The sequence below is a fragment of the Microplitis demolitor genome, chromosome 10, assembly GCF_026212275.2.
Source record: "Microplitis demolitor isolate Queensland-Clemson2020A chromosome 10, iyMicDemo2.1a, whole genome shotgun sequence".
Lineage (NCBI taxonomy): Eukaryota > Metazoa > Arthropoda > Insecta > Hymenoptera > Braconidae > Microplitis > Microplitis demolitor.
In genome coordinates, this window is record NC_068554.1 from 1,336,927 (window position 1) to 1,360,082 (window position 23,156).

At 30.0% G+C, this 23,156-nt stretch overlaps 7 protein-coding genes across 7 annotated transcripts; 3 read left to right on the forward strand and 4 right to left on the reverse strand.

Moving 5' to 3' along the window:
• The first annotated feature begins 91 nt into the window (after positions 1-91).
• On the forward strand, positions 92-6,125 carry LOC103571749 (osiris 17-like protein). The gene is made up of 4 exons (XM_008550024.3): positions 92-1,911; positions 1,995-2,227; positions 2,454-3,346; positions 4,696-6,125. The coding sequence occupies exons 1-4, from the start codon at positions 1,296-1,298 to the stop codon at positions 4,832-4,834; spliced, it is 1,881 nt and encodes a 626-aa protein (XP_008548246.1). The 5' UTR covers positions 92-1,295; the 3' UTR covers positions 4,835-6,125.
• An 822-nt stretch (positions 6,126-6,947) lies between these two features.
• LOC103571751 (general odorant-binding protein 56d) lies at positions 6,948-8,265 on the reverse strand. The gene is made up of 5 exons (XM_008550025.2): positions 8,154-8,265; positions 7,618-7,696; positions 7,448-7,539; positions 7,267-7,372; positions 6,948-7,176 (listed from the first exon to the last, which is right to left on the reverse strand). The coding sequence occupies exons 1-5, from the start codon at positions 8,199-8,201 to the stop codon at positions 7,082-7,084; spliced, it is 420 nt and encodes a 139-aa protein (XP_008548247.1). The 5' UTR covers positions 8,202-8,265; the 3' UTR covers positions 6,948-7,081.
• Positions 8,266-9,002: 737 nt separating this feature from the next.
• LOC103571752 (general odorant-binding protein 56d) lies at positions 9,003-10,196 on the reverse strand. The gene is made up of 5 exons (XM_008550026.3): positions 10,087-10,196; positions 9,654-9,732; positions 9,478-9,569; positions 9,300-9,405; positions 9,003-9,219 (listed from the first exon to the last, which is right to left on the reverse strand). Exons 1-5 carry the CDS (start codon positions 10,132-10,134, stop codon positions 9,125-9,127), a joined length of 420 nt encoding a protein of 139 aa, XP_008548248.1. The 5' UTR covers positions 10,135-10,196; the 3' UTR covers positions 9,003-9,124.
• Positions 10,197-12,193: 1,997 nt separating this feature from the next.
• Positions 12,194-14,136, forward strand: LOC103571753 (general odorant-binding protein 56d). Its single transcript, XM_008550027.3, has 5 exons — positions 12,194-12,299; positions 12,958-13,122; positions 13,221-13,326; positions 13,628-13,686; positions 13,889-14,136. Exons 1-5 carry the CDS (start codon positions 12,252-12,254, stop codon positions 13,928-13,930), a joined length of 420 nt encoding a protein of 139 aa, XP_008548249.1. The 5' UTR covers positions 12,194-12,251; the 3' UTR covers positions 13,931-14,136.
• Positions 14,137-14,564: 428 nt separating this feature from the next.
• LOC103571754 (general odorant-binding protein 69a) lies at positions 14,565-16,044 on the forward strand. Its single transcript, XM_008550029.1, has 5 exons — positions 14,565-14,640; positions 15,112-15,276; positions 15,362-15,470; positions 15,554-15,612; positions 15,937-16,044. Exons 1-5 carry the CDS (start codon positions 14,584-14,586, stop codon positions 15,958-15,960), a joined length of 414 nt encoding a protein of 137 aa, XP_008548251.1. The 5' UTR covers positions 14,565-14,583; the 3' UTR covers positions 15,961-16,044.
• A 1,379-nt stretch (positions 16,045-17,423) lies between these two features.
• On the reverse strand, positions 17,424-18,707 carry LOC103571755 (osiris 20-like protein). Its single transcript, XM_008550030.1, has 2 exons — positions 18,013-18,707; positions 17,424-17,907 (listed from the first exon to the last, which is right to left on the reverse strand). The coding sequence occupies exons 1-2, from the start codon at positions 18,578-18,580 to the stop codon at positions 17,648-17,650; spliced, it is 828 nt and encodes a 275-aa protein (XP_008548252.1). The 5' UTR covers positions 18,581-18,707; the 3' UTR covers positions 17,424-17,647.
• Positions 18,708-20,911: 2,204 nt separating this feature from the next.
• Positions 20,912-21,953, reverse strand: LOC103571756 (osiris 19-like protein). Its single transcript, XM_008550031.3, has 2 exons — positions 21,628-21,953; positions 20,912-21,554 (listed from the first exon to the last, which is right to left on the reverse strand). Exons 1-2 carry the CDS (start codon positions 21,835-21,837, stop codon positions 21,012-21,014), a joined length of 753 nt encoding a protein of 250 aa, XP_008548253.1. The 5' UTR covers positions 21,838-21,953; the 3' UTR covers positions 20,912-21,011.
• Between the last annotated feature and the right edge of the window lie 1,203 nt (positions 21,954-23,156).

The window sequence follows — 23,156 nt, forward strand, 5'->3', positions numbered from 1 at the left end:
TTTTTTAATAAGGCCAATATTTTTGCCGTAATATCAAAAATTTGAACTACTCATTTCAAAAATAAGGCAAAAATCATATCCTTACGCATGACGTTTTCCGATGGACCATGGCTTCCTACATAGAATGTTTATCATTTTTCTATAAATTTCCATTGATTAATTCCCCATAGATTTTTCTATAGGGCATAACGATCTAGATCCCAAATTTCTTAATAATTTTTTTGAACCCATATTAAATCGTGACCTCTGGTCTCTCCCTAAATTTCCAATGCCAAAACTATTTCCTATAGATTTATCAATACATTTCTCTATAAACTCATGCTTCTCTTATCCCCATACAATCTCACTATATAATTGTTTTGATACTGCGATCATCGCATGCCCGCATCAACTATCCATTTAATCCAGATCACTCGAGTGTAAATAATTAAACGTAATAAAATCAGCGCCTCTCTTCCTCTTACCCCATACAAAGTATAGATAATAATATATTAAATCCATTGAATATTTCATACAACCGGTCATTATAAAGTAAAACCAGAATTAATGTAGGCTCTTTCGTGTGTTACAACGGTCCAGGAAGCGGAGCATGAAGATACGGCCTTGCTCTCTTACCAATCCGCGATCCACTGTCCATCTTTATTTTTCCAAATAACAACAATAATAAATATATGTTTAATAAATAACAACAGAGGCATTTACGTGGTTTAAAATTTTTGTAGCACATCGTTGACAATTTAGTAGCCCGTCTGATGATAATGACCTTATATCTATAAGATACCTTTTGGTTACACCGTTTTACACGCTCGTCTTGTTGCGTCTCTATAATAACCATCGAAAGGATAAGAGAGGGAGTACTTTTGACACACATTTTAGACCGCGTGAATCCAATCCACGAGAGACCGACCGACCGGATAGTGGATTGGATAGTCTTGGGTCTCGATGTTAGTTTTAAAGGAGAGATCCAAGTGAACGCAAGTCTGGGTTAGTTTTTTTTTAATCTTCGTAACAGCATCGATCGACTGTGACAGTAAAAATTTATTTTGTGAAACAGTTTTATAATTTTTTTTTTTATTTTTTTAAATAAATAAAATAAGTTACGGGTTTTATAAGGACATGATAAGAGATAAGAATTATTTTTTCAAGTGGCATAGGCGAATAAGGGATTGCAAAATTGTTAAAAAAATTTTTTTGTAATGAGACATTTTTGAAAATATTTTTTAAAATAAATTTTGATAGTAGTTTTTTTTTTAATTTTGAAATTTGTTTTATTTTTTTTTTTATTGATAATCAAAATGTTAAGGGTATTGTATGTTTTGTTATTGTCGACGATATATGTTAGTTCGTTTAGTTTTGTAAATATAGTAAGTTTTGCTAAATATTTGTACCCGCGAAATTTGACTTATTTGAATACTGGCGCGGGCAGCAATGAATTATGGAGAGGAATTTTGAGAGATTGTAATAAAAAATTGACTTTTTCGTGCTTACAAAAAAATGCCTACTCGTATTTGGACAACACGCTTGGTGACTATGACAACATAACGGTTTTTGACGGCTTTTTGTTGACCAAAAATAATTTGAATTATGACACATGTTCGAAGAACTGTGGGGATGAGATAGAAGAGGAAGAAAATTTTGTTGATCAGGGTCGGAGTAAAAAAGATGATGATTATGACGATGGGCAGGGTTATCAAGAACCCAAAACACCATTGGAAGAAATAACATCGGCGCTGAGAGACCGGACGGTTAAATTTTTGGCCACGCGCGATTACGAAATCCAACTTCCGGAATTTATTTTTGACAAGGCGAAAATAAAAATAAGCCCGAAGGAAATAGATCGAGATGGGGCACTAGTACGAGTTGATTTTGGGTCACGTGGACTTGAGCATGGGAGATTTTTCAAAAAAATTCGTATGTATAATTAGTTATTAATAAGTTGTGATTGAGAAGGCAGCTAATGAGCCGGCTAATTCATGTTATTATTTTGCTTGCAGGTAAATTTATACAGAACCGGTTGCTCCTGAGTTTCCTGGCACTGATATTGATTATTAAATTGATTAAGGTCAAGTTCATGTTCATAATACCATTTTTGTTTGGAATTGGAACGGCCAAAAAAATATTTTTGAAACTTTTGCTCTTCTTCATACCGGCGTTTGCTCATGTGTTTAAATTGTGCTCCAGTTATTACAACTCCCATACAAAATATCATCATCACCACCACCATCAGGTAATTTTTTTTTTTATCAAAATTTGATATTTCCAAAAAATTATTAAAAATTTCATCTCGTGACTAAAAATTATTTTTTAATATTTGAAGTAAAAAAATGAAGTCAACTTTAATTGAAAAATAAGATGATAATTTTAAAGTATCATTAAAAATCTAAAGATGATGTCCTAGATTCTCATATTATATGATCAATTTAACAGATAAAAAAATATATATATACTTTTAGATCGCTCATCATCATCATCACGTTCCAGTTCCCGTTCCAGTACCGGCTCCAGTGCCAGCACCCACGTACTACGATCCACATCATCATTCACCTCACCCGCCTTATCATGACGAGGAATTTGAAGGTTACGATTACGCACATCCGCACATTCAGCTCCGCAAAGACATGGAGGAGTTAAAAGAATGGGGAATCGATTCCTTCACTGATCTCCACGACGATAACTTGAGCAACAAATTATCCCCGGTGCAGCATAATTACAGCCCGTATCTGAAGCCCGCAAATGTGCCAGTGCAACTGGGACAGCCAGTAAATGTGCCGTCTCATGGTCAAAATTTGGCGTACAGTGGATACCTGGATGATCAAAAGTTCAATCGGCGGGTATCGGGTGGATCTGTGGGCGTTGGACCTGGAATAGTGCCCAGTGTTCCAATTCCTTCGGCACAAGTTGGACTTAATACTCCGTCAATTAAACACACTCCCGTTGCACCAACGCGTAATGATTTAAAGGCAACTCATACGCTTATTAACAACAACAACAACAACAACAACATGCAACAAGTGCATCCCGTTTTTGTGCAACACTCGCAACAGCCGGTTACAAATCCTCAGCAACAGACACAAATAAACAATAAAAGACTCACGCAGCAACACGTACAGACCCAAGTGACGAATAAAAAAAATACCGGTGAGCTCGGTCAAGTTACTAATCAAGTTGACCGTGTCGCGATCCACGATGATACTTTTTATGGACCAATACTACGCAGACTTGATGATATATTTTTACAACTCAAATTCAGTGAAGAGCCTTGTAAGGAGAGACTCATTTGTAGCATGTACAAAAATCCTGGAATTTATTCACCGCACAGTAATATTGTGTCTAATGAATTGTCGAGGTAATTTCTTTTTTTTTTTTTTTTTTTTTTTTAATTTTTGTACTAATTGGCAATAAGATTTAAGAGGAAGGAAGAGATTTAAAAGATTTGAAAAGAATAATTTGGGTCTATGGGACAGATAAAAAAAAATAAGATCTGGGCAGATCAAATTTTTTTGTTAGGGAAGTAGATCTGCGATAAATTGATCTGAATAGATCTACGATCTATTTTAATATAAAATGTTTTTGAAAACAGACAGTTAGCAATTTTTGAATTTTTTTTTCAATGAGTCAATTACGAAAAAAAAAAAACTAAAAATATGCACATGTAGTAAATTTAAAACACTGTAGGTGCAATTTTTTTATATATTTTTTTTTATAATTTGTCATTTAAAAACAAATCTAAAAATTCAAAGACATCGTTAATTTCAGTATTGTAGTATAAATGATTCTTAAGTTTTTGGAATTTATAAAAAACGATAAATTATAAAAAAAAAAAATATTTTGAAAAATTGCACTTGTAGATTTTTTAATTTTCTACATGTGCATTTTCTTTTTTTTTTTTTTTTTTTTTTTGTAATAAATTCGTTCTAAAATTGAAATTTTCAATTGTCTACTAACCCCAGGATGATATAAATTTTGGAAAATAGATCCTAGATCTAGTCAGACCCCAGATTAATTTTTTTTTTTTATTAATATTGTACTCGATGTAAGTCACACCATTTTCACACCCCGGGTAGAGATAATTAATAATTTAAAAATTTAAATGAACATCAAATTTTCTATATCAATAAAATTTTTTCAAATTTCGGTCGGATTTTTTTGTGACTCAATTTTTTCAGTTCATCTAAAACTAAATTTCTCACCAGATATATCTTCTTATATAAATATATAAGTCTAGAAAAAAACTTGATAATAAATTTTTTATTTTTTTCACCCAAGCCATGAATTAAAATTAATTATATTTATTAATCAAATATGAACATTCTCCTGTTCATTAAATTAAAACAAATAAATATACATCTAAAATTAAAGATAATTTTTGAAGTTAATTGTTTGGGACCGTAAGGAGAAAGGTAATAAGTACCAACGGTTAATAGACTCAATAATTAAAATCGGGTCATGTACTTTTTGTCTCCTTCAATTTAAATTCTCGTGATTTCGTCATAAATATTATTTTAATTACGTAACTTTTTCATTAAAACAATTATTATAGTAATTTAATAAATTACACAAATAACATGTTTAGATAATAAATATTATTCAAGTTCTAGTTTATACTCGATTCGATTTGTTATCTGTCGAGAAAGTCATTAAAACAGATAGTAAATTATTGAAAAAATCCATTTAATTTCTTTATTTATTTTTTAGAGACCCACAAGAATTGAAGCGTAAAGTTACTGGTAGCGCTTCCAGTCAACGATTCTATCGGTATGTCGCAGCTGCACGTTTGGGACAAGAAGGAGGAGATTGTCTGAGAAATTATCCATGTCATATAAATACAGAGTGAATAATTTACAGTCATAAAAAAAAACGTTTATAAGTAACAAAGCAAAATCAACAATTATTTATTAAGAATCTAGTTCGTAATGGCTATCAACTAAAATTATTTATTATTTATTGTTCATATTCACACCAATTTGCTATTTTTCTTCAGTTATTTATTATTGTTACTCAACAGTGGCTCTGTTGACGCTCATTATTTTTAAGTAACACTAGGTGAGATCGGGGTAAAATGGGACATGATTCATTTATTTGGTGACAGGACTAAATGTTGACGTCGAAATTCCCTACACTGTAACAAATTTTGAGTCCGTTCTGTGGTGTGAATTTTTGGTGTGAAAATTTTCAATAACAGGATGTGAAATTTAGGACCGTTTAGTAGAATGTTCACACCAAGCACTATGGAAGTTCTCGAGGATCAATTTCACACCAAAAATTTTTTACAGTGCATAAGACATAAAATTCCTGAAAAAAAGTCCATGAATATTTTTTATTCGAATTTTTAAATTCATGGGAAATTTTGAAGCGGAAATTTAGTCGTGTTACCAAATTTTTTTTCTGTTAAAAAATATTTAGTTACGACTGCTAGAAAAAATGAGGGCAATTTGGTCAGCCAGAAGAGCAAAGCCAATTTTCAATTTCCAAAAAAAAATTTTTTCCATGGCCCGTTTTACCTCAGTAAATTTGTCTTAATTCTCATTAAATTAATTCAAATAACGAACACTTGAACCAACTTGCCCCATTTTTCTAAACCATAACTTGAAATTTTTAAACAGAAAAAAATTGCTTTTTTTTTTTTAATAATGATTTATTTAGTCAGTCTCATTTTACCCCGGTTTCTACTTTTTATAATTACTCTTAATATTTTTTTACTTGACATTGTAGCCCTTGAGTAACAATAATTATTAAAATGTCATTAATAATTGCGATAAATATTAAAAATAAAAAATTGCACACCTCGAGCTCTCATATCATAAATATATAAAAAGCTTATATATATAAATTGTCAACGATAATTATTTTGCTCGACTCACTCTCCAGACAATTTGATACGCGTATCAAAAATAAAATTAAAGAGTGAGACAAAAAAATGAGCACGTCGCGCTTGAGGTGTGCAATTAAAAAAAAATAACTACTGTTATCTCACAGAAACTGAAGCAAAAATAAGCCTATTCATTTATAATAAGGGATTGTTTATTTATTTATTTAAAATTTAAAAATTTATTATTTTTAATACCCGGGTGCCATACCCAGTAATATAATTAAATATATGTATTTTAGATATTAAAATAAATGTGATTAATGATTATGGTATTTATTTTAATTTTTATGATAAAAAATTATTCGAACCATGACGGACAAAATCACCAGTACGTGCTAATGAGAATTTAATTGATGAGATTTTAATAATTACTATATTATGGTTATGGGAAACAAAGAAGACCGTATTTATTTAGTAGCCGAGAATAAGTACCGCTAGTGGGGCATTAGAATCACACATTTTGTTTTGTATATTTATTATAAAAAGTATGTTTAAGTCACAAGTGTCATGTGCTGATACTGTAATACAAAAAAAAAAAAAAGTAATTTATGAAGTAGCTGTAAAATAATAATGACGTCAGTCATATATCAGATATTATATATGCTAGGAAATTTTTTTACTGGTGATAAGTATGCAAAGAAAATTATTGTTGACGTTTATTGGCAACCGGAAATGACGTATTGTTTTTTTTAATTGTTTTTTTTTATGATAAAAATTTTTCATTAATTCGTGACATCAAATTTGTACTAAATTGACGTTAAGTGTAAGGAAGTGTAGGAGGGGGGGATTTATCTTGATTTTTGAAAAAAATTGTAATTAGTAATGAGAAAATTAGAACTTAAATTAATTTATTTCCATGGGTAGTAATTCAAATACTAGTTTGAGTATTTTCTTAAATTATTTAGATAAAAAGGTTTGAATCAAAATTTTGGGTGGCCCACATTGACCTAGGTCCATTATACCCTTATATATAATTTTCAAAAAAAAAAAATTCGCCGAGTTTCCTTACTTCAGTTTGAGGTAATAAATTTTTGAATAATTTTTTTTTATCGAGTAAGGAAGCAATTAAACAAAAAAATCAAATTTAGAGCGAAAATGTCGACTCATTTATTGTGTAAGCTAATGTTTTATAAAACAAACAAAAATTAAGATATACAGTAATCATAATTAATTGGCAAAGTTGTGTATTTATATGGAGAAAAAAGAAATTAATTAAGCGCTCTTTTCAGTTATAATTTTAGTGAAGGCCTTTTCTTCAGCATAACACTTCATCATCAACATGGCGGTCTCACACTCATCACCACCACCTGAAAAAATAAATAAATTTATGAATATATATTTAATTTTAATATCTTGATAAAAAATGATCCTGAGAATGTATTTAAAAAATAATTTACTAATGTCTTTGCATTTCGTTATGACAGCGTCGATTTTGTCTTCTGGCAAATCGTTGGCTATCCTTTTGCGAGCTTTCTCTTCGTTAAATGTTCCATCCTCATTCATCTAACAATAGCAAAAAAAAATTATATTTTATCTGATGATAATAATAAATTATCCTTTGTAATATTTATTACTTACGACGCTGATTTTCTTCAGCATGCAAGAGAAGAAACACCGAAGTTTGAGGTCGTCCATCATCCATTCGCCCTCCTTGGCTTTGGAAACTTTGTCTGAATATAAATGAATAATTATAGATATTTAATCAAATTTTTTAAAGGAAAATTTCAAATGATTAGAAATTTAGTTACCTTCTTCAACACCAGTTTCGGTTACACAAGCTGTTCTGTGTTCGCGGAGCTTAGCCAATTGTTCTTCAGTGAGCTCAGCCTGAGTTAAGAAAAAAAATTTTGATTTTAATAAAATCTTATTCGTGTTGTATAAAAAAAAGGTATTAATAAAATTGTAAATGGATTTATAAGAATATATAATTATTTTTGTGGTAATTAATTTTTTAAGGTGAGACGAGATCCCCGAATCCCCGCGAAATTTAAAATTCAAAATTTTTATCTAATATTTAACTTTTGTAATTTAAAATTCAAAATAACTACATAACTATTAAGTTTTTGAAAAAATCATAAGAGACCTTTTTTGTAGAAAATTTAAAGCCCTACAAAAAAGGTTTCTTACAATTTTTCGAATAGAGGAACTGGAGAGGGGCAAAACGGGTTTTGAAAAAAAAAGTGAGTAGTGATCACAGAACGATTTTGCTAATAGTTTGAATTTATAAGAAAATTTATGAGAACTTTTGTCACTTGAATGTTGTAAATATATATGAAATACTTACTAGAGCACCCACGAAGCAAACAGCTAAGATAACAGCGAATATTTTCATTTTTGATTGTTGTGTCAATATAAATCAGCACAAAAGCTCACAAGTTACTGAATAAACAAGCTGAGAAAATTGTCTCTTTTATATGGTGACGATTGAATATATTGTACATCTATGAAGGTTGATATTAGCATCTAATAAAAAATAGTGGGGTCGTGTCACAGAAGATTAGTCTTATAATTTTTATTTTAGTTAAATGATAACCTATTTACTTATTTGTCGAGTCCACTGCACACAATTTTAAAAAATTTATCGCAACAAAATATAACTATGACATAATTTACTTAACTTTATCTTTCATTTTGGTTTATTCCACTGTTTATTTTCTTACCAATCATTGATTTTTTTGCGCGCGGAGAAAAATAATCGGTAGCTGCCACCAATTAATTTTTGGTAGCTGCTACCGATTATTTTTTTAGCTGCCACTGATTATTTTGGTAGCTGCCACCAATTAATTTTTGGTAGCTGCTACCGATTATTTTTGTAGCTACCACTGATTATTTTGGTAGCTGCCACCAGTTAATTTTTGGTAGCTGCTACCGATTGCCAATCGGGTTCCGTGTATACAATTTTCATATTTTTTTATTATAAATGATACTTACCATTATTTTTCTCAAAGTTTTAATAAATTAATATCTTACAAAAAATCTCTATTTGGGGCAAAATGAGCCATACAATAAAAAATTAAATTATTTAAATTTGTTATCAAAATTAAGTTTACTATCTTATGGGCAATAATTCAAATGTGGCACGTGGCCCAATAGGGACGATAGCCAAGAAGGAGTAAAAAAAAACCATATCAAATTTTAAGTCGGGAGATACTTTTTTATTATCCATTAACATCTTATAAAATAAATAAAAAATAAAGATATACATTTGAATTCATTGACAGAATCGTGTAGTCACATGAAAAAAAAATAAATCATTCAAGCGCTCTTTTCAGTTATAATCTTAGTGAAGGCTTTTTCTTCTGCGTAACACTTCATCATCATCATGGCGGTCTCGCACATGTCAGCGCCCTCTGATGAAAGAAAAAAAAATATTTAATTTTAATACTTTGATAAAAAATGATCTTCAGGATGTATTTAAAAAATAATTTACTCATGTCTTTGCATTTCATCATAACAGCGTCGATTTTGTCAGCTGGCAAATCGTTGGCCATCCTCTTGCGAGTCATCTCTTCGTTCAAAGTTCCATCCTCATTCATCTAAGCAGAAAAATAATTTGAATTTTATCTGCTGATAGTAATAAATTGTTTGTCGTAATATTTATTACTCACGACTTTGATTTTTTTCATCATGCAAAAGAAGAAACACCGAAGTTTAACGTCGTCCATTTTCCATACGCCTTGCTTGGCTGAGTCAACATTGGCTACAAATAAGTAAATACTTGTAAATATTTAATCAAACTATTTAATATTTTGAGGCAGATTTGAATGATTAAAAATTTTTTTACCCTCATCAACACCAGTTTCGGTTACACAAGCTGTTCTCAATTCACGGAGCTTAGCTTTCTGTTCTTCAGTGAGCTCGGCCTGAATTAAAAGAAAAAAATTTAATAGTTACAAGAGATCCCGAAATCCCCGCGAAATTTCAAATTCAAAATTTCTGTCTAATATTTAACTTTTGTAATTTCAAATTCAAAAATAACTACATAACTATTAAGTTTTTGAAAAAATTATAAGAGACCTTTTTTGTAGAAAATTTAAAGCCCTACAAAAAAGGTCTCTTACAATTTTTTGAATAGAGGAACTGAAGAGGGGCAAAACGGGTTTTGAAAAAAAAGTGAGTAGTGATCACAGAACGATTTTGCTAATAGTTTGAATTTATAAGAAAATTTATGGGAACTCTTGTCACTTGTATGATGTAAATATATATGAAATACTTACTAGAGCACCCACGAAGCAAACAGCTAATATAACAGCGAATATTTTCATTTTTGGTTGTCGTGTCAATATAAATCAGCACAAAAGCTCACAAGTTACTGAATAAACGAGCTGAGAAAACCATCTCTTTTATATGGTGACGATTGAATATATTGTACATCTGTGAAGGTTGATATTAGCATATAATAAAAAATAGTGGGGTCTTGTCACATAAGATTAGTCTTATAACATTTATTTTCGTTGAATGATAACCTATTTCATTTTACGTATTTATCGTGCCCAACACACACAAATTTTTAAAATTATCACCACAAAATATTATGAGATAATTTATTTGGTTTAAAATTTTTATTCTTCATTTTGGTTTATTCCACTATTTATTTGCTTACCACTCGTAGATAAATTAATATTAATTTGATAATATTTTATTTTACAAACAAATTTATCAAAAATAAATTTGTTGGGAAATTTTTATGACTCATTTTGCTTACCCCTTTTCCATATACATATATTTCTATATATAAATGTATGTATGTATATTAGAATTTTAAATACTAATTAATTTGATAGTAATTACATTTTTAACCAACTACCAAATCTTATATATATATATATATTTGACGAGGTCAAAAATGGGTCGATAAATGTCAATGACTAATGACTTTCGTGATATGATATTAAAATGAGAGCATAAAATTATAAAGTTTGGCAGATTCTCAGATTCAAGGCTATGAAATTTTTAATAAAATTGCCGCTTGAAAAAAAATTCAAACTAGGAAATAAATTTTAAAAAAACTGATGTTTTATTCCCCTGGGTGAAAATTCAAAAAATCATTACCCCGGAGTAACATCAAATAATTGTCAGCTATTTTTAAAATCAGTGAATGACAGTAATGATCACGAGGATATTAAAACAAATAATGATAAAGATTAGTATGCAAATTAACAATCAAGTATTATCCAGATCAAGCGGAAGATTAATATAATGCGATGACTAATAATATAAGCAGCCTTGTGACTTTACACACTAAGAAATATTCCACACTTAAGATATATAACTTACGAGAATCACCTGTCCGAGGACAAATAAACATTTTCTATTACACGTTCTATTCTTGTTTATTATTATTCTGAAATTGAAAATAATCTTAATCGTCATCAAAATTTATTTTCCAAATTATTGCACACCTCGAACGCGAAATTCATTTTCATTAAATTTTTTAAAAATTCTAATAACTAAAAAATATTTTCTCTAAATCAAGGATCCCGGGCGCATAAGTTTATTTTTTAATCATCGGGTCTACAAACTATGGGGTAACTTGGTCACTTCGGACAAAACTTTATAGCGGCCAATTTTTTTTTTTTTTTTTTTTTCCAAGGGAGGCATTGAATAAACCTCAATTGCGAGGTAAAATAAACCTCTGGACTCTGCCTCAAGTGGTCAAGCTTCCCCATTTTTTTCTGGACCTCACGAAAAAAAAATTCCATACAAAAAATTATTTTTTTTTTTTTTATTTTTAAAAAAGGTCTTAATTTTGGCGCGTGTTTTTAAAATTTTGCGCCTTATATAATAACAGATAATTACTTATATAATTTAAATGAAATAGTCATTCGTAGATACTGATTATTAATATTTACTTAAACTAAAAATAAAAATTCAAGGCTAGAAGCTATGCTCAGTATTGTCATAAATATAACATTGTAAAACAAGTATATGATACTTCCTTATGATATGAATATACAAATATAGATATACATATATATATATATAAAATCTTGTAGGTGTATTTATTGTCAATAAACAACAACTGGAAAGGAAGTAATTTTCAGATATATAATTACTCTTATGTGATTCCCCGAACTAAAAATTAAAAAGTCATTCAAAGTAATAAATATTCAAGTCGATTGGTCACCAACACCAACGACGATGCCCGTGTGATCTGGATGATGATCGTAAAAATAAATGATAACGTGAGCTACAAAGAAATATAATTATTTAAAATAAAGATAAATAATATATAATAATAGTATTACGTGGATGTCAATTACATTTGCCATGTTTACCGGGAGCTAATTACTGTGAGCTGGGTATATAAGACAAATTTTTTCGCACTCTAAACATAATATTTTTTGAGTATTCTCTAAACAACATACATTACTACTAAACAATGCGTGGGTTAGTTTTGGCAATCGTTGCTTGTGCTCTTGTAGCTGGAGTAAGTTTTATTATTATTTATTTATTTATTTATTAGTATTTAATTTTAATTTTAAAAAAGGGCTCCATTTTTTTGTAGAAAGTCAATTTGATTTTTAAAATACACTAGTCCCAAAAATTAAGGGATCGAAAAAAAATTTGTAATTTTTGACGAAAAAAAAATTTTCAAAATTTTTGCTCGTCTTTCAACAAGTCTATGGGCTTCAATAAATTTTTTTGGATAATCTAACCTTTTGACTCTTTTAAGAAATTTTATGCCCTTTAATTTGGCGGCCTCAAAAAATCTCTACGAGTTGGCGCCGAGTTATCATTGATCAAAGCAAAAAAGTCCATTTTGGCTTTGATAATCAATAACTCCGGACATATTGGTCGTATTAAATATAAAAAAAAAAAAATAGATCAAAATTTGGTAACATTGTAGACTTTGATTTATCAAAATAAATTGATTTGAAAAATAAATTATTTAAAGATGATTTTAATAATTTTTTTTTTTGTCTAATCGACAGATCGAATTTTAGGTAAAAATAAAATTTGATTAAATTTAAAAAAAATGATTGGGCTTTAAGGAATCTGGTTCATAAGATTTAAATCTGCCGATTGCGTTATGAGGGCGGGAAAATTATTATTTGAATTATATTTTTTGTTGTTTGAAAATTTAGGTACTGGGAGATGATGACAGGAAAGCAAAGCATATTGAAATATTTAAAAAGTGTGCTGAAGAATCAGGAGTCACCAAAGAAGATCTTCATAACCATAAGAAGGACGAAGAACCCGAGAAAAAAATAAAATGCTTCCATGCCTGTATTGCGAAAGCTGAAGGCGCTGTATGTATATGTCAATATATATCAATGTTTTATGTCTAATATAATACAAAAAAAAATCATGTAATAACTATATATGTATTTAAATTTAAATTACAAAGATGGTCGATGGAAAACTTAATAAAGACAAAATAATCGAGAGGATCCCCGCTGATTTACCAGATCGCGAAAGAATTGTCGAAGTTATTAAAAAATGCAGTGAAGAAAGTAAGTTCTATTATTTACATTATTTGAATATTTGTCCCTTTTATTTTTTCTTCAAAGCATAAAAAAATAATAAAATGCATTATTTAGAAATACTCTGAGTATATCCATACATGCAAATGATGCAATTAATAATATTTATTAAAAACTCAATTAAACAAACACGATAGGGTGATAACGTTCAATATTAATGTTTTTAATGAGTAGTAGTATTTAGGGGGCAGTGTAGTGGGGGAGACACTTATCCCTCGTATGTCAGTTTTGATTGTAAAAAAAAAAAATAATAATTATATTATAATTGCAGAGGCTGATGACGAATGCGAGACAGCTTATCTTGTTTTCAAGTGCCTTCGCGAAAATAAGGTAAAAAAATAAAAATAATTATATGTATTATAATAATTACTATTTTATTATTTTAATTATAAGAACGATATAATCAACACCAATGTTAACCTTCGTTCATATATGTATATATATATATATATATATATATATATATATATATATATATATATATATAATTGAAATTGTGTAATAATTTTAATTATTTTTCATTGTTATACAGGCATTACCTCACCTACCCCACCACCACCATGACGACGAATAATAATTATTCATTTCTGGCGACCGAAGGAATCACTAATATATATATATATATATTGTATAACAACTCAATGGCTCTGTACTTATTGCCAACCTAATTAAAAATTATATAATTATTGTTATTATTATCATTTTTTTTTATTTTGTAAAATGAAAATAATGAAATACGACATTGTAAAATAAAACGTCAATAAATAATTTTAATCGGCAAGAAAATTATTGGTATTTTTTATTTTTACTTAAACTGATAAATAATATAAGTATCGCACTAGTTAATGAGGAGCAGAGATCACGATAAAGTGGAACAATAATGCATAAACAAGATTTTTTAAAAATGAAATTACAAAATTGCAATGATTGATCTCATTGTAACTTAAAAATATTTATATTAGCTGCCGATTTTTATTGTTGTATGATATTAAATAGAGACGAATATTGCTGAGTAATGATGAAAAAATTTATTGGTTTATTATTTATCAGCATTAGGTAATTACCATTTAATAGATGGAAAATTTATTCCGACGATACTTTGTCATTTATTAAATTAATGTTCTGAGAAAAGAGAATTATAAAAAAATAAATAAGTGAGCAGGTTGTGTATAAAAGGAAAGGTATTGAGGAGGAAATGGAATATTGTCTGATAGTAAAACTTCAATCATGTATCGACTCGCAGTTGTATTCATTTTCGCTTCGGTTTTAGTTTTGAGTGAATCGGTAAGTTCGATAGGGAAAATTTAAAAGAGTACCTCTAATGCTAATAAATATATATAGCAGAGTTACCAATTGTAGAAATCAGTGACACTTGTCTTATATTTTTGAAAAACCTTCTTGTTACACAAAACGGGGATCGGAGCAAAATTGGATACCATCTTTTAGACAAAAATTTCTTTTGTTTAATATTGTTCTCTCTAAATCTGAAACAGTGTATATAAACTACTTTTCAGTGGTTTTCACTGTTTCAGATTTAGAGAGTTCAGTTACAGTTTGTTCAAGGGGTGGGTTATTGATCAGCCAAGGCAGGAAGACCGATTTAAAATTTTCAGAAAAAAAATTTGAAATTTTCCGCGTTAAAAAAAATAGTTTGTCTCAAAAATGGTGTCTGATTTTAGTTCAGGGAGTTCCTATTCGTAATTGAGGTGCGCAATTACAGTATAGGGTCAATAATAATTATATTGATTTTGACAGGCAATAACTGCCGAAGATCTTATGAAATTTGGAATGGCTCGTAGAACATGCGATCGTACCACTGGAGTCGATCCCAGTATAATCGATCGTGTACTCCAAGGTGAAATGGTAAATGACCCGCAGTTTGATTGCCACGTCGGTTGTGTATTGAAAGAATTGAATTTGGTAAGCCAACGGCTAGTTGATTGAGACACTAATTTAGTACTACTAATTAGTAGAGGGAAAAATATCTAGTGGATTTAATTTTCAGTTGACTGCAGATGGTTCTCTGAATGTTGAAGTAGCCGCCAGTAAAGTTCCTGAAAATTTACCATTCCACGATCAGCTTGTCAATGCAATCAGATCATGTGGCAGCAGAAGTATGTATTCATAGTAATTTGTATTGTAATAAAGGGTTATTCAAATTTGGGTGCATTTAAATTATTTAATTTATTAATTACAGAGGGTAATGACCAATGTGAAACAGCACACATGCTCTTCGTTTGTTTCCATGAGAATAATGTAAGTTAAATATTGCGTAATCACTGTTACTAATTAGTATTTAATTACAAAGTTCTGTATCAACAAATGATCTTAAAGTTAACAGACAATTTACAATTTTCGGATTTTTTTTTCAACAGTTCAATTACAAAAAAAAAAAAACTAAAAATATGCACATGTAGAAAATTTAAAAAACTACAAGTGCAATTTTTTAAAATATTTTTTTTTTTAATAATTTATCATTTTAACAAAAATTCAAAAAATTATTAGATGTCAGATAACTTCAGGATCATTTATTTCTTAAAAAGTAGCAATAATAATAATGGTGATATTAATTTTCCATAGATTCCAAATCTTATTATGGGATAAACAGGATTGAAAAGTTATAAAAATTATTGATATTGTATCTGGTGCAGGTAAACTTGTAACGTCGTGAATGAATAAAGTTAATGAACATAATTACTGTAGCAAATTTTTTTTGCATATTATAATTTAATTATAAAAAAATATGCATTTTATCGTCTGCATTATGATAATCATATAAGGAAATCATATGTGGAATAATTTAAAAATAATTGCATAATTAGATTAAATTCATAATAAATGAATTTATTTATGAAAATTTATTTATTTAAATTTTTTCACACACACATTTATATATTCAAAATAAGCATTACGTTTTTATTTTCTGAGAATTATAGAAATCATTACGACCTATCACTTATTTTTTATTTTTGAATATTATTTTTGAAAAAAAAAATTGTGAGATAATACCACAGAGTCTGACGTATTAAATTTTTTTTTTGGCGCGAAATAAATTAAATTTATAAATTAACTCAGCTTCTGTGAGCTATAAACTGCAAAAACTTCCAACAGTTTAATAGTAGTCATCAATAAGATATGGAGAGGCGCGAAGTTCTCCATCAGAAAGTACAGACTCAGTGTCCATCACCGCTCTCAAAATTTTGGCACTAGACTTTCTGTTTGAATTAAAAATAATACAGCGTTATAAGATTGCTAAGTGAGATCACCTGAAATAAAATAAAATTACTGTGAGCAACGAACAATAATGAACGATTTTTATTTTTATTTTCAAATTCATCAATGGAGCTGTAGAGCTCATCTGTTGTTTTAGCGTTAGGCCAAAATTGAGATATCGCTGGCCACAAATAAGTTGACGTTTGTTGCATAGGATGATCGTAACTCAATATGAGCCGTTTTTTGAACTTCCAAATATTGTTGAGGGTGATCGATTCTACTGGAAATATCAGTGGCACACAAATAAAGTCGTCGAATTGGTTTATCAGATACTCTATGAAGTCACGGTGGTCATCATTAGTGTCAAACCCTGATGGATTGATTGCTCATGAGTGATGAGTCATTTAATTATCAAAGTATACATTATTCAAACTGAGGTTCATAAATACCGCGGGAAAATTCTTTGAAACTAAGAATCACTATTTCGTTGGTGTTGGTCATAAAATCTTTAATTAAAAATTCCATATATTTTTAATAAAATTATATAAATGCATGTATTTTTTTTTCATATTTATTTTTTATTGCACAATACAGTAAATGAGAATGTATGTAAAAATAAAAAAAAAAACGTGCTATTGTCGGTGGAGTGCATTGTCTTTAAATCATAAAAATAATACAATTATTATCAACAAAAGTATATAAATATATCAAAACAAATATATTACACATTCAATATTGATTATTAAAAAAAAACAACTTAAATAAATTTAATAAAAAAAAAATCAATAATAATAATAACAATAATAATAATAGTCGATCTGTACAGTTATTAATAAAAAAAATAAAGAGACACGCCATGATAAAAATAATTTATTTTAATCACAACAATAATAATAACTTAAAAAAAAAAATAAAATAAAAACTAACTATTATTTGCTTGCATGTCTTTGGATAATTATTAAATCGTAGTCATTGTAATGGCGATCCCATCGAAGGATTTTATCAAGTCACGTTGAAGAGCTCGAATAAATAATGGAAATTTAAATATAAATAAATAATTATTTTTATTTTTAATTAATTAATTCGACGAGCTGCTGCTGGAACTTGAGCTCGAGGATGAGCTGAGTGGTGCGCTGTACGAGTTTGAATTACTGCCGCTACTCGGGGCGTAGTAATTGTAAGCAAGATTTTGCGCAGTCTCGCCATTGCTGGGTGTCCAGACGCGAGAGTAAGGCCCGTTTCCGTCCCATGTGTTGACGGGTTCGTATCCAGATGTCGTTGAAGGGGCTGGTGGTGCTCCGTAAGCTCCAGCAGGGGGCGCAGGATCCATCGTCATTCCTTGTTAATAAAAAATTTTTTATTAAATCGTATCAAAGATTTTTGCCGCCTCATTATTAAAAATTTAATTGCTAGAAAAAAAAATAATGGAAATTTAAAACGTACCCATTGGTGGTGTCATGCCGCCTTTTTTGAAAAACTGCACAGCAATAAATCCGACAACAAGTATGATAGCAAGCTTTGACAGAATCAAAGCTTTCATAGCTTTCAATCCAATGAGAGCAACGAAAATTGGCATGAGTGCTTTGAGTTTCAACTTGAGCAGCAATAAAATTGGCAGCAACAATTTTTTCTTGAGAATACCACGTGCTTGAGAGGTCGCGACTTGATTATTGTCGAACTCGATGTCCAAATCCGCGAGACTGCGTCCCGGGCGGTACTTGAGCTTAGCGTCGACAAATGGCAGATTAACACCATACTCAAAACTTTTCAAATATTTGACCGTTCTGACGATCAAAGCCTCGTCGACGGACTCGAGGGACCGGGCCTCGGTGGTAGTGCCCAACTTATCGTCCAAATATTCCAGAACCTCTTGTTTCAAGCACCCGGACCATGACTCCGCTCCGATACACTCATCGACCGATTTCGTTATGAAATCCGGCCTCGAAGCTGACGTTAATCCACTTGTTGATAACAAAAATACAGAGATGCTTATCACAATTAACGAACGCATTTTAAAATTTATTTTTAAACTCTTAATTGTTTGTTTTTCTATTATTATTGCTATTAATTATAAATTATTAATAAGTAAAATAAATTTGTCGATTGTGACCGGTCCAATGGCACGCAATCGACGATCAAACTGCGACTGACGGAGGAGTGGCACGTCCCTTTTATTTAATTTCGAACCACAGTATCTATGTTATTCGGTCGCACATGATATGAATTTATTATCAAAAGAAAATTTATTATTTAAATTTACTTCGCATAGAAAAGGCGACAACCGAGTCTTCATTTGCCGCCTGACTCGGTGCCAGCCGATTTACTTACAATCCTTCATATATACATATATATAAGTATAAGTATAAGTATATATATTGCATTATTAGGCTTGATAGGCAAGTCACTGGTTGCTGATAAGTCGATGAGCCGATGGGTATGCTGACGTTTGTTTTACGCTGCACGTTGTGGTATTCACTTATATGCCGTACCGGGACAACGGAACAGCCCGATCATGTTGGTATGTAATACGATGGTGTCTGTATGCTAATGAGTGATCGCCGGTTCAACTCATTACCACCGGGTGCAGGGTCATTATCATTGTCATCATTGTCATCTGGTGTTAATGCATCAGATTTGCTTATTTTATTCATAATTGGGAAATTACTATGGTATTTTTATTTTTTTTTGTTCACTAAAGTTATTCCGTCAATAAATTAATAAATTTGCCTGATTTTCCAATTGGAAAGTCAGTTAATTATTGGCGGTTGGAAATTAGTAAATTAAATCGGGAGATTGATGATCGGTTGAAGTTTTGATAAAGATTTTTTGTGGTCATACGGGGAAATTATTTTTTTTTTTAAATATTATGGTTATAGTAAAGCCGGACAGTTGGTCTCCTGATGGCAATTGAAGTTAATATGAAAAATTTATACACTGTAGAAAATTTTGAGAGTGAACGTGGATTAAATCCGAAGTCAATTTCTGAAGATGGTTAACATAGTTCAGCTTTACTGTGACACCATAGTATTTGAAACAGACAGTTTTTCTGTGCATTCCTTTTTTGAGGAAAACAATTGGAGATCAATTGTCGCAAATTAAAAAAAGATTTAAAATATCTTCACTTTGTAATTTAAATTTGTCATGTGTTCACTGTATGCTTAATGAAGGCTGTTTTACTCTACTTGTTGATAAAAATTATAAAATGTATATAAAACCATTTGATTACTTAAAATAAATAGAATTCAAAACCAAAATGGTGAAAAAAATTTTTTTTATAAATATGACTTTTGGTGGTAAAAACTCTTAATGATCAATTTGCTGGCTCGATCACCCCAATGGTTTCATGCCAGTTTAATTCAGAGTCATGAGCATTGAACAAGTAGAGCCTCATTCTGTGTAATCGCTAATTTGCTGGAGATATAAAATTTATATGAAAAATTGCCAAAAGTAGTCTGAGGCTATGGATGGTTACAAAGTGAAACCACAAATTTATTTGATAAATTATGTGAAAGAAAAAATGTATACTTATATATATATATATATATATATTCATTGTCAGGCGGGACTTTCGTTTATTGTGTACCTAACGGTTGTTCAGTAATAACTGGAATTTTAGATGGGTAACCTCATATTTATTTTTGAATTATTTATTTTTGTGTCACTACATTCCTGTGCCTTCTAAATCATCATATATTTTTTATTAATCCTTAATTAAAAAATTAAAAAATAATAACAGTCTTCTTAAATACGAAGGAAGTGGGCAGGCAAAATAGACATCTTTTTTAAACCACATGGGACAAAATTCTTTATGAAAAATTTAAAACTCGAAATTAGTTCCCGAAATTTCTTATTTAAATAATTTAATAAATAGTTTTTTTTTTTTTTAATAATTCAGAGTTTAATTTAATTTTTTTTTTTTTCAATTCTTTTCTACAGCAAAATATATTTATAATCAGACTTAATTATTTTATTTAATTGATCACTTAATTTCATTAATTTTTAGAATCTTAGGCTGGCTCATTTTGCCCCCATATTTTTCTTTTAATAACTGGGTCATATAAAATATTATCTAAGCAATTAAAAATTTAATTTAAAAAAAAAAAAAGTAATTTTTCAAATTTTTTTAAACGGGCCATTTTGCCCCTCTCTACTCAATCGTTTGTAAAATGGCCACACGCTTTCACAAGCATAAAAATGTATTATTTAAAACAGCATGTCAATAAAAAAAAAAAAATGATCAAGTGAAACTCGCTCTACATTTTTTCGCCCGGCAAATAAATTTTTGACCAACGAATGACTTAAATTTTTAATTAGATAATGAGGATTGAAAACAAAAAGTATATCAATAATAACATAAATAATTTATTAAATATTAAAATAAAAAATTATAATACAACAGTATCATCTAATCAGTAAAGAACAAAAATTATATCGTTTTAAATTTATGATTCTGGAGCATAGGCAGCGTATGCTAGATGTTGAGCTGACTCATCAGCCGGTTGGTCGTTGAATCCTCGGTACTGAGCTTGATATTCCCAGGGTCCATGAGCGGCAATTGGAGCCGAGTGGCTGTCGGCTGCGATTTTCTTACACAGCTGGAAGATCGCCAGTCCCACAGACACGACGAAGCTGAAGAACGACAACTGAAGTGCGTTCCAGGCTTTGAGACCCAGAACACCGATGGCCAATGGGATCAGAGTCATCGCCTTCAGTAAGACGAACACCATAATAGGGATGATAACTTTCTTGAGTTTGGATCTTCTAGCTTCTTCGACGGCTCTTCCTTGCCCGAATTTGACGTCAAAAGTCAATTGGTCATCCTCAATGTTCCTCGCGCTCACTTTTACCTTAGCGTCAAGGGGCATTTTGAATGTCACGTCGTGGGAAATGAGATAATTTTGTACTGTTTCAAGGAATGATGATTCACTGCGTGCGGTTTCTTCGACAGATTGGGTATTGCGTGTTACCTCAATAGCATCTGATACCTGTAATCATAAAAAAAATATTAATAACAACAATAATTAATAAAAAAAAAAAAAGAAAGAAAGAAATTAGTACCTTGAAATTGTCTTTGCGGAAAATTTGGTCAAGTAAATTAAGAACTTTGAACTTCATACAAGCCATGTCGTCATTATTACGCGCACAGTCGGATTTCGTTTGCTCGACGATACTATCCATGCTTGTACTCTTCCAACTGTCGGTTTTAGCTGGCTGAGCAACAGCCAAAGCCACAACTGTTGCCATCACTATTACAAACTTGTTCATCATGACAGATAGTAAATTTAACTACAACAATAGTATTGTTATTATTGATCTGATCCGATTGGTGGTGACGGTCAACTGAAGACGACGATAATTGTCAACGGTAGTTCTGCAACTGATGTCGGTTGATGTAGCAAGTGACTATTTATACTTACCTATACTCTGCATACGTATCGTCCTCACACGAGTTATAAGGTACCCCTACCTGGTTAATGCAAGAACTAATTTTCTTTTCATTCAGTATGGTCTTCGATTATCGAGGTCTCATTGTGCATGATTTGACTGCTGATGAGCTCAGGTCGGTTCACTCGAGTAAAATACTTTGTTGTGCTCGAAACAACGGGATGGGCTACTAGAGTCCTCATATTTCAGATCGATCTACACGTTTGCGTACGCTGTCATTACATTTGACACCCTACTGCACTTATTATTAAGTGGACGGTGTCAAGAGACTTATTATATGCGAGACGAATTGATAACGACCATAAGAGAAATTTTTTTACGGTTAAAAATTTTTTTATCGATAGTATACTTTATTAATTAATTACTTACGTTTTTTATATTATATATGTATATATATTTGTACAAAAAAAGTAAAAGTCAGAGGGAAATTTGATTTTTTTTTTTCATTAAAAAAAAAGTTATTCAAAATTTTTGAAATATTTTTTTTTTCAAATATATAACATGTAGAAGTACAATTTGTAGCTACTGCTCAATTTTTCGACACAATAATTTATTTTGATTAATGGAAAAGTTAAAAAAAATTTGCATTTTAATACAGTAATTAAATGTCTTTGAATAAATTAAAAAAATTAATTGTCATTGCTTACATCAAAAATAATTTTATTAAAATTTTTCAAAAAACTAAAACTGGCCCTAAAGAGACCAAAAACGGCACCTCTGTGCGCAAAAAAAAATGTCCAATAAATTTTGCATATATATCGACATATATACAAAATATCTATAAATATATATTCACGCGAAAATAAAACAATGGGTCATATATATGACATGAATTTTTTGGATATATATATATTTCCATGGGGTTACTTTATCAATTTCTATGTATGGGATGATTTGACCAGTCAATGAAAGTTCATATTTTTTAATCCTGTATTCTTAATGCTGTGTAAAAAATTACCGCTACCCAATACAGCCACATCTGAGCTTTCAAATATATTTATTTAATCCCGCGTATTGACTCTGTTCTTATTACCATTTTTTTAAATCTGAAAACCGCGAAATTTAAAATTTAAAAAAACTTTTACTATCTGCTTAATGTTTATAAATATTTAGTGAAATTTTTTTATCATCAAAAAATCTAC